This window comes from Ruditapes philippinarum, unplaced genomic scaffold, assembly GCF_026571515.1.
Source record: "Ruditapes philippinarum isolate M1 unplaced genomic scaffold, ASM2657151v2 ctg965_1_1_1_1, whole genome shotgun sequence".
Classification (NCBI taxonomy): Eukaryota; Metazoa; Mollusca; class Bivalvia; order Venerida; family Veneridae; genus Ruditapes; species Ruditapes philippinarum.
The window spans coordinates 6,096-25,958 of NW_026865320.1; the positions used below are offsets into that span (position 1 = coordinate 6,096).

The window sequence follows — 19,863 nt, forward strand, 5'->3', positions numbered from 1 at the left end:
TTTGCAGCTTTTGAAGTTAAGACTAACAGATTCTAAGATATAAAACAATTGAAAACCTAAAGAAAGTACATGTATATCGCCCTTAAAATGTTGTTTTTTAAATAATTTATATTCCTTTTTTAATTACCTTTAAATTTTCTGTTAAATATACAGGTATAAACTTACTACGATAGAATCATCATTCACAAGTAAATACATATAGTTTCGTCATGGTATGTTCGTTCTTTAACATCATGATTGAGAACACAACAGTAATGAGAAATAGGACATTTTCTACATATCCTTAGCGTTATGATTATACGTACAATATTTGTTATTTCTATAAGCTGGCAAAAAAGTCAGAAAATACCTGTACGGTTGAAGACGGTGATGACCAGCGGCAAACATTTATGCAAACAACTGAGGAAGTGTACTTGTGATTTATTACGTAATCATATCATTAGAAAGGTTTTGACAAACTATAAATTGTAAACAAATACACATATATCAGTTGAAATCAAACGAATACAGAAGAACATCATTCCATTATGTTTCATGAAGTATCGCTTGTATTTTTCAAGCATCTTAATCAAATTAATGCAGATGCTAGAATAAAGAAAGCAATATACATTGTGTGCAACAAGAAGATTTTATGAAATATGCACGTGCAAACGGTGTGCCTTAATAACATTCAATCAAACAAGAGTGGAACAATGAGTTGAAGCCGAAAACATGTGGATACATTATAGTAATTGTGGTAATCACGAGTGACAATCAATTAGATGTCTGTCACAAAGGCAGTGAGTTCCAGGACAGTCGGTTCAATGTTATCTTACTTTAAGAGAACACATGTTGGATTAACAAAACGGAAAGTTTACAATATAAATTGATGATATATTACTGTGAATAAAATAGCTGAAAAAGTGAATATAATAAGATTTAAAAATAAAACATATTAATAAAAATCTTGGATTAACATAATAATGGAGCGACCACACAGTCGAAAACTAAAACAGCAAGAAATCGTACAGAGGGTAATTTTTAATTGATATATAAAATCACAATTCTTACTTTAAAATTTAAAATGCGTATGATAGAAACTTAGATTTAAATGTACAGGATGATTCTGGGACATTGCATAGATTTTTATTCTGTTTATGATATTATTTTAGAATTATATTCATGAAATTTTATTTATATATCAACATTTCAAACCTTTCCAAAAGAGACTTGCGGATACATTGTGTCAGTTTGTACATTTCAAGCAACATTTTCCCTTTTAAATCAATTAAGTTTTTTTGTTTAAAAAATAACGGTTCATTTATAAATTTGAATTAATGTCAAATTAAAAGAATAAATCGTCCGTCTGTTTTAAGTTCTAAATTGAAATTAAAAAGAAGAAAATATAACAATAATAAAGACATATACGAGGGGTTATCCAAAAATTCGTGGACTTCTTTAATATCGTTTGAACGTCACTGTATATTGTAATGAAATTTTATCAGCATATATTGTAGAATATTATCAACATGTTTTGAAAGGAACAGTTAACTGCGTCAATAAATAATGATATTATATTTAATTTAGTTTTAAATAAGTACATACACGGCACCCGGCGCACGGTAGAAAAACGCAATTAGTCATCGTATATTTTTTGCTAAAAAACTACTAATTAACGTAGAAAACCCGCTAAACATCGCATATTTCTTTTATGATCTCATTTAAGTAATTCTTTAAAATTATGGATGTCATTTCCGTTAATATTTGTTGAAATCGCCAGAAACGCCAGACGGCGATATTGTTTACAACGGGAAAATGATGGACAGGCAGTTATTAGAAAATAGCGTGATCATAGAATTTTGTTGTAATTTGGGAATGACACTAATAAACACGTGTGGAAAAAAACAGAAGGCGAACAAAGAAAATAAAATTTCACTATCATTAGTGTTTAAGTGGCATACAAATTAGTGATGGACTTTACTTTGTTAAGCAGTAATGGTTATTGACTGCGTAACGTTAAAGCATAAGTTGTACGTTAAATATTATGACGTTGACGTCAATAACGTTTTGGAGTGTGCCGCTGTCGCTGACATGTGTTTATGTAAAATTAAATATTGTTGTAATATAAGAAGTTACTAACATGAATTTTTCTGTATTTATTTGTTACTTATTCTTCTAAACAGTGTAAGAATTTCAAATCAATATCTCAAATATATTTTACGCAACAAAGAAAGTCCACGAAATTTTGGATAACCCCTCGTATAGTTATTTTATCATGTTATACCCGTTTCATTTTGTGCATTTAAGCATGTTAAAACAAAACCTTTACGTCATTGTTTGGTTCCACATTTATGTCTTATATCACCAAACCCCATCTTTTTTATGTAATGCTACACTAATAACATTATGAAAACTTAGCATAATGTATAATTTTTATCGATTTTGCTCGAATACTGTTGTCTTTAAAACCATTATATTTTCAAATGGTTGGAATGTACAGAGTAAATAACCAAGATTTCTTCATGAAGTGAACAAAAGATACAAAGCATCATAAGTTTTTAAAAGAATTACTTTAAAATATGATTATATTAATGTATTAAGTTTTCTATAACCAATATTTCGATGTTAATATTGATTTACTGTAAACATGGTATATAAAAAAACAACAACAAAAAAAAACCCCAACTCTTTGTTTGATATACGCATGGTAGAATATACTCTTGTTTGATTCTTTAAAGAATTATGTTTTTTCTTTTCTTTATGATGAATGATCACTATTCTGATATTCTGTCCATCGTCGAATTAAAAGTTCTTTAAATCATGCTGCCAATGATTGTTGCCCTTGTGTGGCTGAGATTTTAATCCTAACCCGCTAAAGCCGAGAGCGGATAGCTCTTGCCGTCAAGACAACGTCTTGTAGTCCGACCATGCCCTTATATTATTGGTAGCCTACTTGTATATTTTTATATTGAAATTCTTTTAATTTGAAGACAATGTTTCCAATTACATGCAGAGCAAATCCATTACAAAATTGAATGTCCATAACGTATCATTTTTAGCCTAATTAGCATATTTTTAATATTTCAATTAATATATTTCCACGTGAATTACCTAAAATACCGAACGAGATTTGTTAATTTGAAACTATAAATTAAACATAGTTTTGCATACATGAATAAGTGTAGTTAATATCTTGTTGCAAGTTATAACAATGTCTGCAGGCATTATTGATTTACCTACAATCGTTTTGCACTCATGCTTAGTATAAAAGAGACATGAAGTTGATAATTATGCTTACCACCGATGTACCTTTTTGCAAATGATTTATTACCATTCCAAATTAAAAACCTGTCAGAATAGTTTTTTTGTATTAAATGTAATAGGTTAATGGGAAATGCAGATGCATATTCTGATGTTGTATGAAATTCTTTGTCATTTAGAAGTAAAATATGAAATATCCAAGGATATCAATTACATGTTTATTTTAATGATACATTTAAGTATATATAATATTACAATAGTGAACCTTTACTTAAGGTATTCAAATGATATTCACTCCCTTATTCAGAAAAAAAATGTGTCTATACATGCAATAATAACATTATCTTATATTATCAAACACGAAATACTTCAAGGATAAAAGTTATGTAAGGCTTTGTTGTTACTTTTATGTATTTGACTTTTTAATGCAAGTATCAATGTAGGCTTAGTAATTAATGAATTAATGTTGAATTCTGCTTAAGCCGGTGCTAGGGGGCGTGGACGGTAACATGCACTTTCCAGTGCGTCCATGAACAGGCTCAATCAAACCGAGCCTGCAACATTTTACAATTTTGCCGTGTTGGGCTTTCTTAAGGGATTCTGTTTTTCTCTATTTTAGTCTTATTTTTTCTCATTATATTCTACCTATTCAATTCAAAACATGTATGTTGTATGTTCAATATTAGAGTGAATAATAGTACGACATTTAATTTTCACTATGACTTACTTAAGAATATACAAGTATGATTTCATGCATTTTCCTAATCCCAAACACGACAAAGCAAAACTTTGCGTATATTTTCGTCCTACTTAAAACAAAACCCACAGAAAAAAGATACCTGAGTATATAGTTACATAAAACCAATGAAGCTTGTGGTTTAAGACCGGTGGTAAATGTTTATTGGGTATTTATCATGTTTTATCATGATGTGTTAATTGGATAAGCGTATTACGGTACATTAGCGTTCTACTTTTTTCATAAGGATGAAAGGATTTAAGTATAGCGCAAATGCATTGTTGCTTGCTATTGTAATTTAAAATGCATTTATAAAGCAAAAGTGTTAATTTGTAAAGTTTATTTTTCTGTTAGCATAAATAGATATTATAAACAACCTTGAACTATTTCACTTTTACTATTTCCTAGTCATATGTTTTGCAACTTCTTCGAATGCATGCAATTTGAAATAATTCAAATGTTCAAAAATATTTCTTTAAGCCTTATATCAATAAGCATCATATAAAGGTGCGACGACATCATCCACATAGTTTTTTGTAATACGTAAGAAGAATATGTTATTGACTCAGTTGTTCAAAGAATGCTCAAACACCATCTGTTACTTTATTGCTAAAAAACCGTTTATACATAGAAACAAAAATATACTTACTGAAGAGATGTTAGAAAAATAAACCTCATATTTTTCTGGCATGCAGGTAATCAACAAGTTATAATGTTCAATAATTGTTGGTAAAAAATGTTCTTCGTAGTTTTTTTTACAAAAATGGGTATAGATTTTACAACTTTCATATTTTCACTATAAAAAAGTATCATTTCACAGTTCATTGTAGACATGTTTTGCAAAGAAACTTTGCGGAGTATATTGTGGCTGTTTACGACTTATCTTTTTCCCGGAAACTCCAAAAAATGCGAAATCATAAAACTAAAGGATGACGAAATTCATAATGCAAAATTTGCTGTTGCTGTGTCTACGTATTTTCAAAAGACGACAAAAGGAGGACAACGCTATGACACATAAAATGTTTGATTTATAGAATTGGTCGTGTTTTTGAATCATATTCACACCTGTCGTGTTTTAATAATTTGAGGCGCAAATTCAAAAAGTCGAAAACACAAAAAAATAACAGTTTAATCTGTTTGTCCTTTCGCATTTTCGCATTCTGTGTTTTAGGATGAGCCTGTTGTACACGTACATCAATGACTGTATTACTCAACGTCTGTTGTAAGGCATAGGTGATAATTCAGCACTTGCATAACCCGAAGATGAGAAAAAGCGAAAACACAACTTTGCGGCAAAAAAGCGAAAATGCAAATGTTTTGCATCTTTGTGACAAAATTGGAAAATAAAGCACCAAATATTTAGAGAGAAGAAATAATTTCAAATCTAAATATATTCTTTTATTTCACTATAGTTAACATGAAAACATTTTACATATTAATTACAAATTACCTTAATGATAAAACGATGTGAAGGTTTTACCATTAATGGAGCTGTAATTGTTGAATTTCTTAAGGAGTTGTTTTGACTGAAAACACTGCAGAAGGTTTATTTTAAGAGTATCTTAGTATTCAACTTGGATTAGAATATTGGAGCTGAATATATTAGAATCTTACGGGACGTGGTGGCTTCGAGTATATATATGGTCCATTATTATTTGTAACCCTTTCAATCAATAGCTTTATGAATAAATTTTAGTTGCACGTTTGTAAACGTTATTCAGTTTCAGGTTCGTTTACAATGTTAATTTTGTTGAGTCGCGCTCGTGGTTTACAATAGAGGATACAGTATACAAAGGAAAAAACAAGACAATCATTGTAAGATAATTTTTTGACAAATGTTCATCGAATGCCAATGGTACCTTTCTTTTATTGTGCATATAGAAACTAATAGACAAATTATAATAAACCTGATGTAAGCAGTCAACATTCCATCGTAAAACCTGTTAATATTGAAACATTCATGACATAGAATTCACTCAAACAATAAAGCACGAGAATACAGATACCGAAGAATCTATCAACGAAAGACATAAAGAAAATGGCAATTAGCATGCAGAGAAAGATAATTCCGCTGACAAGTGTTTCTCGTTAGACTGCAATGCCTTACATTTAATAGTGATTGTTTTATATGACCACAAGCAAACATTTCTTAGAGTCTGTTTGAATCTAACAATGTGATATGTTAATATTATTAGAATAGCTGATAATAATAAACAATTATTCGTTGCTATCTTTGTCATATAGAAGTTACGAGCATTTATACTTTTCAAAAGGCTGCGTTGAACGGTTGGAATAGTGTTAACATTTTCCAATATCGTTATTGCAATTTTTCAATTGCAAATTCTTTGGTTGGATATATATATATAAGATATTCGGCGACAAGTGTTTGATTCTGAATTAGCTTAAGTTTCAATATTTGATTTTCTTTTCAATGTTGAATCAAAAGGCTCTTTAATAAGGTTATGAGAATTATTAATTTGATCATCGTCTTTGATCAAGTCTCTCTAATGTGGTTTTGCTAAGTGTGTTCAGATATATTGTGATATATGCAAACCTACTGTAAATTAAACAAAACTAAAACATTATACTTTTAAATTCATGTTGGACATGTGAAAAGATACTTTGATATGAATTAATCGAAACATTATAACTGGAGATTTTAATATGGAACGATCTCATAGCCGAAAACTCAAGCAACAAGATATCGTGAGAAGGGTACTTTATTCATATTTTAGTTATAGATATATTATTTTTTTCGAAACAATGATTTTACTTTCATCCTCACTGATCCTTTGCAAACTTATATTTTTATCTTATATTTTCACTTGCTTGTATATTCCGTATGAGCTTATCCAATATTTGTCTTCTTTACTAGCCCGGGTAAGTAAACGAAGGAACACCAAATGTTTATAGAAACCTATTGATTGATAGTACAAATCACTTTGGCATTCATTTATTTTAAAATATCATAATGAAAATATGATAGGTTAAAATGAAAGAAGTATCAGATAATGTATCCTTTGATGGCATAAACGATTTGGAAAGATCAATTTTTCATATCTTGATTCCTTTCACGAATACTTTATCTTGAACAAACATGTACAACATGTATTTCGATATATTTAGATCTGATATCATATAGTTATATTGAATAATAACTACGTACTATTTATGGCAGAATGGGGCATAACTTAACATTGTTTTCTTTGCCAGAATACTAATAGCTGTAATAAACACTTATTTAAAGTAGCATGTTAATAAATACTAACTGAATTTATATACTTGTTCATATTTATCATGTTATTTTTATGCTAGAATATCCTAAACTTATAAATGAAATTATATAATAATAAATGCTGTATTTGCTTTTTTGATAACATTCTATCAATAATTTGAGTAGTTTTTACATGTGATAAAATTACTATTCACGAATGTTTATTTATTTTGCTGGTTTCAAACTAACAATCTTAATATGTATCTCTTTATGAAAACTACATTTTCGTACTTTATTTTGATTATGCGTTGTGCTTTGTGACAATTATGTGGCGATTAAGATAAAAAAACTTGTATCTGACATCATTATTCATTCTTCAAACTAAAGATGTGTACAATGACGATACCAGCGCATAAAAGTGAGTGTGATGTAGAGACAAGGTCTAACATGATCTTTCAATTCTTCAAAATCAAACTTAAGTTTTCATATTTATATTTTTGATTGGTTGGGATTTACTTCCAGCATAACTGGCGGAGGAAGACCTCAGGTCCTTCCGCGTGTTATTTCAGCTTAAGAATTGTTAACAATGCTTGTGTATCAAATTTGACTATTCATTGGAATGATAGACTACTGTTATAGTCAGGATAATCTTTTATGTAATGCTCTACAATGCCAATTTGTAATTTTAACGTCACTTACCTAAGATATGTTATATGCATTGCAATAAACGATTTATGTATCCAATTGTTCGTTTATACACATTGATTTTAGTTCGATTTTGGCTGTAGCTATAATCTATTAAAACATTATCGAATATGTTTCTTGAACCAACTAATGCTAAGCAATAATTGTAAAGTTTCTTCCTCAAGGAACAACGATTTGCCCCTGACAGGGATTAAACCCATGCGGTCAGCCATCCTTAGATTACAAGTCCGATGCGTTAACCACTCGGCCACGCCTCAACTTTACTTTTTGTGCTTGCAATTTAATTTTCTAATTATACTTGCAATAGTAATATAGTATATCATTTTAATTTCAGTGTTGTTTCTTTTCCAACAGGAATGACACTATAAAGTAGGAGGAAGGTTTTCATCACAATTAACTTTTCATAACATAAGGTGTATTTTCATTGGCAAAGCAAACTGTACCTGAAACATTAAGAATATTTTTTTCTTGAATGCCTCAGAATCCTTAGATATGTATCGATTGACAAAGTTACTATTCAGTTGATACTACAGCATTCCAGTGTTTTCTTAATTTAACTGATATTCTTGAATAATCGCCATGCTGAACAGGAATTGTAGATATAATAATGATTTTTAATCTAGTGATAAAGTAACAACTGTTAAAAGACGTGATACGGTTATTCTGTGTTGTTAATGTTGTATTTTCTTGTTTGCATATTTAGTTTGGTGATATATTTAAGTAAACATTTTCACAGTTATAATGTTATCCCGAAGTCTGTGTGAGATAATTACCTTATATTAACCATAAGACTACTTGTGGTAACTGATTATACCTATGCGACCAGCGCAAACGAGAATCAGCTGTTCGCTGTTGAGTCAACACTTATTAAATGAAAATGAAAAGTTTCTTCCACGATTGAAATTAGTATTCTTTAGAATATTAAGTGGAGGGAGCTTTGGAGTTAAATTGAACAGTCCTTGATTAAACCTTAAAAAACTTAAGATTTATAAACATCGATAACATTTTTTTTTTAAATTTGAGAAGTATGATATAGCAACCAAATCATAAACAATACAAGTGATCCGGCTCACTTCAATCAAAAGATAATATCAGAAACTTTGCAATTATAAGGTTCATTTGGTTTTTGTTTCTATGATTTTTTTTCAAAAGTGGATTTGGCAGTAAAATATCTTAGATTTAATATTTCTAGCTTTTTATACTTTTTTATGCTTATCAAGATGAAGTATCAATCGCTTAAGTGTTTTGAACACTGAATTTTTGAATTATTGTAATAAAGTGAAATATGTTTTCCAAGTATGCGGATTTGTGCTATTTCTTTATTCTAAATTAGATGTACTCTTTTAAATTATATTATGCATTTATTTATATAAGTTAATTAACCTACATGGATTCTTGCCAAATAAGCCACTAGTAATGTCGTCTCGCACTGCTTATGTAGTTGTCAAATATGTTGCGTTTAATCCAAGAATACATCAATGGTCAGTATAATTGTCTGTCTAGTATAGATACTTTTAAACACCACTTAATATATAAATTCAAATCTTTTTTTTTACATCCTTGTCATAGAATTTATATTGCACTATCATTTATGCCCATTAGAAGAAAAACTACTAGTAATAACTTTGTTCTGAAAGTCTTATATAGATAAATCAAGTCAAATGAGTTAAATGGCTCGGCAATCAAATCAAAGCTTTAATAATTATATATACATGTATAAAATGAAACAAATATTTTAGAAAGATATTAAAGAACATATCGGGCAAAAGAACACTACGTTTGCATACACTAAAATCATCCATATTATTTCCTTTGTTTTTGTTTGTTTGCTTTTAGAAACGTCATACACATTTAAAGGGTCAAGAAGTTGAAAATATAAAAGGTGTATTGCACTTTTCCTGTCCTGTAAATGGATTAATTACAAGAAACATTAAGTCGTCAGTACAATAACCGCACGCAAACGTGGTTCCCTATCGGTTTTGTAACTTCTTTTTATAAGTTATGTCTACATGTCTCAAATTTGATAAATTTATAATGAAACTTTGACATTTGAAATAATCTATTGTCTGTGTTTAGGCTAATGCGCTATTTCTAAGCATCAAATGGTTTAAATTAAAGTAATTTTGTATATACTTTAAAGTTAATACTTTCAAAGTTTTCTATAAAAAATAGCGCGAAATTGACGGAAAAAAACACGATTACAAGTTAGCGGCATGTGTTTTCTTTTCGACTAATCCCATAAAAATTGCACCCTGTTATTTGATATAGTGACGTTATTGCAGTAAATTATTATATCCATTTCTAATCACTTACTTCTAGTATAATGTTTAGTAACCATAGTTAAAGCATTGTCTTATTGTCTTACTGACAGCAGTTTGTTTAATACATTATATTCATTTGTACAAACTTCTTCTATTCTTTACACCATGTTTTTACACAATCACCTTTGCAGACTAACGGTGTTTATGGTTTTGCCTAACGTTACATCTATTGAGTTCATCCATAAATTACTTGCCATTGATGACCATCTTCAAGGGTCAATGATAATGGTTTGGGTGCTAACGATATGATGTCTTAATGTCATTTAAATTAGTTGGCATACGCTTCTTGTTATTATAACAAGGATATAATGATCTTTTTGCTTGCAAACGTTTACCGTCTTATCATTATTTGCTTATATCATGGTACATTGTTTATACATAGTTCCCAACAATGTTTCAATGCCACCAGTTGACCGCTTCTTCTTGCACTGACCAGTGTCCATATAAAAATTGTTGAATTGATTTCAGAAGAAACTTAACAAATATTGTACAGAAACGGAGAATACTTTATTTTTGTATGATCAAGTGAATCATTATTCTGTGTTTAAGAGGATATATCATTGTTAGGAATTTAAGTAAGGCACGGAAAAGAAAAGGAAAACAATTATAATGGAACCAGCACATAGTAGGAAACTAAAGCAACAAGAAATCATTCAAAGGGTAATTAAGCTGTTTCAATTTTAATAAATTAAATGTGAAGAATAAGATCAAGTTATCTAATATATGTAATACTCTGGATTACTCGACGCATGTATTTGTTACTTTAATAAATTGCTGTTGGTGTAGCTTTGTAGTACATGCAATTTAATATTGAAGAAGTGTTAAGTATCAGCATCAACTTAACAAATTAAAAATATAATTCATATTTTAGCAATCATCTCTTAAATTTTATAAATATGTACGAAAAAAGAATTGACGTAGCATTTTGAATTGTAGCTAATTATCACAGTTTTGAACCTAATTTACAACTGAAGTTTACATTTGCAGTGAATGCCTTGTGACATTATTGCTATATTAAGCTGCTACTTAAACATTGATATTAAAATAAAGCAAATCATGTGTAATCAATATGCTGATTGTTGAGCAGTCGTTAAATCAACCAATTGTATTTTTGTATTTATTTTGATGCCCAAAGCGTTTTGTAATTTCACAAATTTTGTGAACTAAAATTTTGGGTACATTTTAACTAATTTAACATTAAAAAATGGTGTTTAGAAACTACCTTTATATTACAACAATAATACTATGCGAGTATTTTATATATACATATAAATTTTCCACCAATAACTCATGAATTGAATTTATTGCATACTAGTATATAGTTATAAGCTGACTAATTCGTTTTTATAAAATTTACCAAACCAAAAAGCTTCCGAAAACAATATATTACAGAAGCACGGTTTCACATGATATTTCTCTTTTGAGAGCCAGAATAATGTAAATATTACAATAAGACAAAACATATTACTTTCTATATAATGATTAAATTTGAGGTTGTTGGATGCTCCTGGATACAATATTAATCTCATTTAAAGATTAATATCTTTGCATGTGTTTATTTTCAATTTATACTTCATAGCAATAACAGTCAGGATTGAACATAAACTAATGAAAAGTATAAAAATGTATTCGACTGTCTTACAAAAATCTTAATACTTCATTTACTCGTAATTTTCTCTAAACTGTTATGATACGAAATTGATAACTTAAGTGGTCAGAATAAATGGTCTACTATACCATAAATTATAATGTTGAAATCATTTAGTATCATACGCATCAACAAACATAGAAACAAATATTTAAGAATGTTCCTGGTAAGTATTTAAAAAAATATCCTAATGCAACATTACATACATTTGTTCTTTCTATTTATGATATTTTTATGGAAATTGTGCCAACTGTAACCAAATCTACTTTACTTGAAAAGGTTAACCTTTATTTAGGAAATATTCCCAGATTATTCATCAAATTGAACTAAAACACTTTTTTACTTTTTTAGTATTTTTAATTGGAATTCTTTGTATTCATTCCTGACAGACAAATGTTTTGTGTTCATAACTGGGACAACGTTAAGAACTCTTTAAGTTGAGTACATGTACTTCAGAATATTTAGTAAAAAATTATAAAATGACAAGAACCATCGAATCAAAAAATATGTTTATGATGTATTTCTGCATATGAATGACATGCATTATTCGTGATTGTTAAAAAACTGTAAGACCATTGAATGAAAAAAGTTCATTATTTAAACAATGATACGGATCTTTTGTCGTTTCTCAGTGTTAAATGTGTTGCCATAATCCGTTTCTTTTTAACAGCGGAATATAAATAGATGCTTATCTATCATAGAAAACCTTGCTCACAATGCTGCCAAAATATATTATGCTTAATTACGTCGTGCGCTCGCGCAATCATATCAAATTAATTATATCAAGATTAATACTTGTACTTACTAGAATCATTTTGTTTAAATATAATGTTTTTGTTGCTATATTTGTTTTATATATGTATACACAAACATTTGAATAGATTCAAAAATGATTAAAGTTGATGAGAAATCCATTATAAAAATAGTCAATCTATGTATCACTCAAGGAAAACAAATACACATGAAAATTAAAACGTAACAACATAATGAGTGAATTTACAATACGTGTTGTGACAAATGTACTGACTAACACTGATGAAATGTGGCGTTTACTACGATGTTGTCAGTATATTGTCGGTGTATTGACACCTGAGGTGCAAAAAATAGCTTTAATGCCAGAAATGAGTCAGGCAGCGTAAACAATGCGTTTTAGTTGAATGATGACCACACATTTGCATGGATTCGAAACATTAGAATATCTGTTAACACATATAACATACATTGATTTCAAAACATACATGACAGAATTTATATTACTAAATAGATTTTTTTAACAAAACACAGAATTGAATTGTATTGTATCAGTAAAAAGGACATGAACCTTGTGCTCTAAGTTTAATTCAGACTTTTTTGATAAACAAGTAAAATAGTAATTCCCAGACCATAAAGCCAAAATTGTGATTTACAATAAAATCATAAAGACGATGCTAAAGTCTAACTTTTACAATTTAATGTAATGGGTGAGTCAACATGAACACAGCATATTGAAAAGTTTGTATAATCATTTTTTTTCCAACAACATAATGGCTTTAAAAACTATAGTGACAATGTCGGAAAAAACCAAAGACATTGTGTTACATGTTCGCAGCTTTTGAAATTAAATTATAAAAGATGTTGAGATATAAAACAATTGAAACACTAAATACAATCCATGTATATCGTTCGTTGTTTAATTTATATTCCTCTTTGATTTAATAACCTTTAAAAATTTTGTTAAAAAATATATAGGTATAAACTTTCCATGATAGAATCATCATTCAAAAGTAACTAGTTGCATTATCGCATGTCCGTTCTTTTACATTTTGATTGAGAAACCTAACGTAATGAGACATAGGACAATATCTACATATCCTTAGCGTTATGATTATACGTACAATATTTGTAATTTCTATAAGCTGGCAGAAAATCAGAAAATACCTGTACGGTAGAAGACGGTGATGACCAGCGGCAAACATTTATGCGAATAACTTAGGAAGTGTACCTGTGATTTATTACGTAATCATATAATTAGAACGGTTTTGACAATCTTTTATTTGTAAACAAATTCTCACATATTAAATCAAATGAATACAGGAGAACATCATTCCACTATGTTTCATGAAGTATCGCTTGTACTTCCCAAGCATCTTAATCAAATTAATGCAGACGTTAGAATAAATAAAGTAATATACATTGTGTGCAACAAGAACATCTTTTCAAATATGCGCTTGCAAACGGTGTGCCTTAATAAGATTCAATCAAGCAAGCGTGGAACAATGTGTTGAACCCGAAAACATCTGGATACCTTATAGTAATTGTGGTAATCGCGAATGACAATCAATCAGATGTCTGTCACAAAGGCAGTGAGTTCCAGGACAGTCAGTTCAATGTTATCTTACTTTAAGAGAACACTTGTTGGATTACCAAAAAGGAAAGTTTACAATATAAATTGATGATATATTACTGTGAATTAAATAGCTGAAAACAAGTGAATATCATAAGATTTAAAAAAAAAACATAATATATTAATAGAAATCTTGGATTAACATAATAATGGAGCGACCACACAGTCGAAAACTAAAACAACAAGAAATCGTACAAAGGGTAATTTTTAAATCGATATATAAAATCACAATTCTTACTTTAAAATATAAAATGTGTGTGGAAGAAACTTAAATTTTAATGTACATTCTGGGACATTGTAATCTTTATTCTTATTACGATATTATTTTAAAATTATATTCATAAAATTTCATTCATATATCAACTTTTTAAATCTTTCCAAAAAGACTTGCAGATACATTGTGTTCGTTTGTACATTTTAAGCAACATTTTGTCTATTTAAATCAATTGAATCTCTTTGTTTAAAAAAATAACAGTTCATCAATAAATTTAAATAAATGTTAAGAAGAAAGAACAAATCGTCCGTCTGTTTTTAGTTCTTAATTTAAATAAAAAAAATATAAATAAAAAAGACATGTATAATTATTTAATAATGTTAGACCCGATTAATTTTATGAATTTAGGCCTTATGTTAAAATAATACCTATACGTCTTTGTTTGGTTCCACATTTATGTTTTATATCTCAAAACCCTATTTTTTGTAAATACTACACTAACAACTTTATTTAAACTTAGCATTAGAACGGATGTGAAGGCAACATTTTTATCAATTTGAATACTATTGCATTTTAAACCATAATATTTTCAAATTGTTGGGATTTAAAGAGTAAATAAGCAAGCTTTCTTAATGATGGAAGAAAAGATACAAAGCATTATAAAAATTTAAAGGAATTACTATAAAATTTGGTTATATTTGTGTATAAGTTTCCATAACCAATGTTTCGATGTTAATATTGATTTACTTACTGCAAACTTAGTCATTTTTTAAAACAAAATCTCTTTTTTTGATATACACATAGTAGAATATTCACTGTTCGATTCTTTAAAGAATTATGTATTTCCTTTTTTATGATTGATTACTATTCTGATATTTTGTCCATCATGGAATTACAATTTCGTTAATTTATATTGCCAAATATTACTGCCCTTGTTTGACTAGGTTGATAATCCTTACCCTGTTAAAGCCGAGAGCGGACAGCTCTTGCCACCAGGACAGAGACGTGCAGTCTGATCATGCTCTTATATTATCGGTAGCTTACTTGTATAATGTTGTTATTGAAATTCCTATAATTTGAAGGTACTGTTTCAAATTACATACAGGACAGATCCATTACAAAATAAAAAGCCCGTAACGTACACATTTTAACTCAAACGTTAACAATGACAATGGGGCCTAATTAGCATATCTTTAATATTTCAATAAATATACATGTCAATTACCTAAACTACGAGATTTGTTAATTTAAAACAATAAATAAATTAAACATAGTTTTTGCATACATAAATATACTTACATGTGAATTATCTAAAATACGTGATTTGTTAAATTGATACAATAAATTAGACATGTTTTCGCGTATATGAATAAGTGTAGTTATTATGTTGTTGCAATTTATAACAATGTTTGCAGGTGATATTGATTTACCTACAATCGCTTTGCACTCGGGCTTAGTATAAGAAATATATGAAGTTCATAATTATGCTTATCATCGAGTGTTGTTAATTAGACAGTACCCTATAAATGTCCAAAAGGTACACACGGGTGATAAATACCTGAATATATTGCGCAATTTACCATAGGCTTTAGTTTCTAAACACCAGACATTTTATGTTCATCAACTACTCATTTTCCAAGATAAACATGACGAAGTTTTAAAATGCCACATAAAAATTCAGGCAATGCAACAATTCTAATTTTAGATAAGTAACTTGCTCAGCGTAAGTTGTTACATGTATATTAGTATAAAAGTTTTAAATGACTGACTATAAGCCATTAACTGTGTGCCTTTTTGCAAGTAATTTATTACCGTTCCACACTTAAAATCAGTCAGAATAGTTTTTTTGTAGACCACTTTTCAGTTTTAAATATAACCCGTTAATGGTAAATGCAGATGCATACTCTGATGTTGTATGTACTTCATTGTCATTTAGAAGTAGAATATGAAATACTTTAGGTATTCTAAATGATATTCACTCCCTTCTTCTGATAAAAAATGTTCCTATACATGCAATAATAACATTATCTTATATCATTAAACACTTCAAGGATAAAAGTTATTTAAGGCTTTGTTGTATAATTTATTTATTTGACATGCCAATACCATTATCAATGTAGACTTAGTCTTAAAACATTCCTTTTTTCATACAATTTGTTGCTTTTTATTTCAAGACAAGTATGTTGTATGTTCAAAATCAGAGTGATAAATATTACGACGTTTTATGTTCACTATGACGTAGTGAAGAACACACAATACATTGTGATTTCATGCATTTGTCCGAATCGCAAAACATGACAATGCAACACATTTTCGTCCCGATGAATGTTGTGGTTTAAGACCGGTGGTAAATGTTTATCGGATATTTATTATGTTTCATCATGATGTGTTAATTGGATTAGCTTATGACGGTACATTAGCGTGCTACTTTTGTCATAAGGATGAAATGGTAAATGTTTATTGGATATTTATTATGTTTTATCATGATGTGTTAATTGGATTAGCTTATGACGGTACATTAGCGTGCTACTTTTGTCATAAGGATGAAAAGGTTAAGGTTCAGCGCAAATGCGCTTTGTTAATTGCTTGCAGTTGTAATTTATAATGCATATATAAAAACAAAAGTGTTAATGTGTAAAGTTTTATTTTTTTAGCTTACATACATGTTGTAAACAACCTTGAACTATTTTACTTTTGCTATTTTCTAGTCTTATGTTTTAAAACTTCGAATGTATGTAAATTTAAATAATTGAAATGTTCAAGAATATTTATTAAAGTCTTACATCAACGAGTAACAGAAAAGGTGTGAAGATAGCATCAACATAATTTTGATTATTACGTAAGAAGTAAAAATGTATTGACTCAGTTGTTCAAGGAATGCTCAAACGCCATCTGTTACTTTATTGCTAAAATCGTTAATACATAGAAACAAAAATATACTTACTCCAGAGATGTTAGAAAAATAAACCTTATATTTTTCTGGCATGCAGGTAACTAAACAAGTTATAATGTTCAATAATTGTTGGTAAAACATGTTCTTAGTTTTTACAAAGATGGGTAAAGATTTTACACTTTTGGTATTTTTTATTAGTAGCATTTCACAGTTCATTGTAGACATATTTTGCAAACAAACTTTTAGGAATATATGGTGACTGTTTACGACATATCTTTTTCCCCCAAACTTCCCAAAAATACGAAATCATGAAAGGAAGTCAAATTCATAATGCAAACTTTTCTTTGTCTTTGTATTTTCCAAGGTCGGCAAAAGAAGGGAGACGGAACGACACAAAAATGTTTGACTCATTGAATATGTCACATGTACATCTGTCGTGTTTTCATTATTTTGAGGCGGAAATATGAAAAGGCAAAACACAAAATCTGTTTAATCAATTTGTCCCATTGCAGTTTGAATTTTTTGATGTTTACGTTCCTGCGGAACACGCACATAACTCAACGTCTGTCGCATAAGGCAAAGGTGTAATAATTAAGCACTTGCATTACCGAAAATGAATCGAAAATGCAAAATGTGTTTTCGCAATTTTTGCATTTTCGTGACAAAAATGGAAAATTCAAGAAGTTAATTTTCTATAGTTAACATATTTACGAAATACTTCCAAAACAATATTCATCTCTAAATTTTTTACATGTTCATTACAAATTGCCTTATTGGTACTACGCTTATGGTATTACTATAAATGAGGCTGTGATTGTTAGTTGCTGTTAAATTTATTAAGATATATTAGTTCATGACATTTTGGTTGACTACATTTCAATAGGGTTATGATAATAGTATCTTAGTCTTAAACTTGAATTTGACTTAAATATATTAGAACATCACGAGACTTGGTGGCTTTGAGTTCTAATAAAGTTCGTGACACTAAATCTTGGTATTCTTATTGTTTTACAGTCAACATTCCACAGTTAAACCTCTTAATAATGAAACATTCATGACACAATTATAGAATTCACTCAAACAATAAAACACGAGAATTCAGATATCGAATCTATCAACGAAAGGCATAAAGAAAATGGCAATTAGCATGCAGAGAAAGATATTTCCGCTGACAAGTGTTTCTCGTTAGACTGCAATACCTTACATTTAATAGTGATTGTTTTATATGACCACAAGCAAACATTTCTTAGAATCTGTTTGAATCTAACAATGTGATATATTAATGTTATTAGAATAGCTGATAATAATAAACAATTATTCGTTGCTATCTTTGTCATATAGAAGTTACGAGCATTTATACTTTTCAAAAGGCTGCGTCAAACGGTTGGAGTAGTGTTAACATTTTCCAATACCGCTATTGCATTTTTTTCAACTGCAGATTCTTTGGTTGGATATAAATAAGAAATTCGGCGAAATGTGTCTGACTCTGAATGTAGCTATGTTATGAAAGTTTCAAAATTTGATTTTATTTTCATGTTGAATCAAAAGGCTCTTTAATAAGGTTATGAGAATTATTAATTTGATCATCGTCTTTGATCAAGTCTCTCTAATGTGGTTTTGCTAAGTGTGTTCAGCTATATTGTGATATTTGCAAACCTACTGTAAATTAAACAAAACAAAAACATAATACTTTTGGATTCATGTTGGACATGTGAAAAGATACATTGATATGAATTAATCGAAACATTATTACTGGAGATTTTAATATGGAACGATCTCATAGCCGAAAACTCAAGCAACAAGACATCGTGAGAAGGGTACTTTATTTATATTTTAGTTATAGATATAATTTTTTTCGAAACAATGATTTTGCTTTCATCCTCACTGATCCTTTGCAAACTTATATTTTTATCTTATATTTTCACTTTCTTGTATATTCCGTATGAGTTTATTTAATATATGTCTTCTTTACAAGCCCGGGTTAGTAAACGAACGAACACCAAATGTTTATAGGAACCTATTGTTTGATAGTACAAATCATTTTGGCATTCATTTATTTTCAAATATCATAATGAAAATATGATAGGTTAGAATGTAAGAAGTATCAGATAATGTATCTTTTAATGGCATAACCGATTCGGAAAAATCAAATCTTTCATATCTTGATTCCTTTCACGAATACTTTGTCTTGAACAAACATATACAATATGTATTTCGATATATTTAGATCTGAAATCATATAATTATATCAAACAATAACTACGTACTATTTATTGCAGAATGGGGCATAACTTAACATTGTTTCTTTGCCATATCATATATAAGAATATCCTTAACAAATAAGTGAAATTATATAATTATAATAAATGCTATTAGTTGCTTTCTTAATAACATTCTATCAATAATTTGAGTAGTTTTTAGATGTCGATAAAATGACTTTTCACGTATATTTATTTTGCTGGATTCAAATTAACAATCTTAATATGTATCTTTAGAAGAATCTTTCTAT

The 19,863-nt window shown here is 28.9% G+C and overlaps 1 protein-coding gene across 3 annotated transcripts in view; it reads left to right on the top strand.

Moving 5' to 3' along the window:
• Positions 1-373: 373 nt before the first annotated feature.
• Positions 374-19,863, top strand: part of LOC132728623 (uncharacterized) — a 43,451-nt gene continuing 23,961 nt past the window's right edge. The window contains exon 1 of one of the 3 annotated variants that reach the window (XM_060714298.1): positions 374-1,013. In XM_060714298.1, coding sequence (XP_060570281.1) covers positions 963-1,013 — 51 coding nt within the window. In that variant the 5' untranslated portion in view covers positions 374-962. Of the gene's footprint in view, positions 1,014-13,854; positions 14,448-18,670; positions 19,172-19,863 lie in introns of those variants that run through there. The other 2 variants (XM_060714297.1, XM_060714299.1) reach the window with 2 other exon arrangements.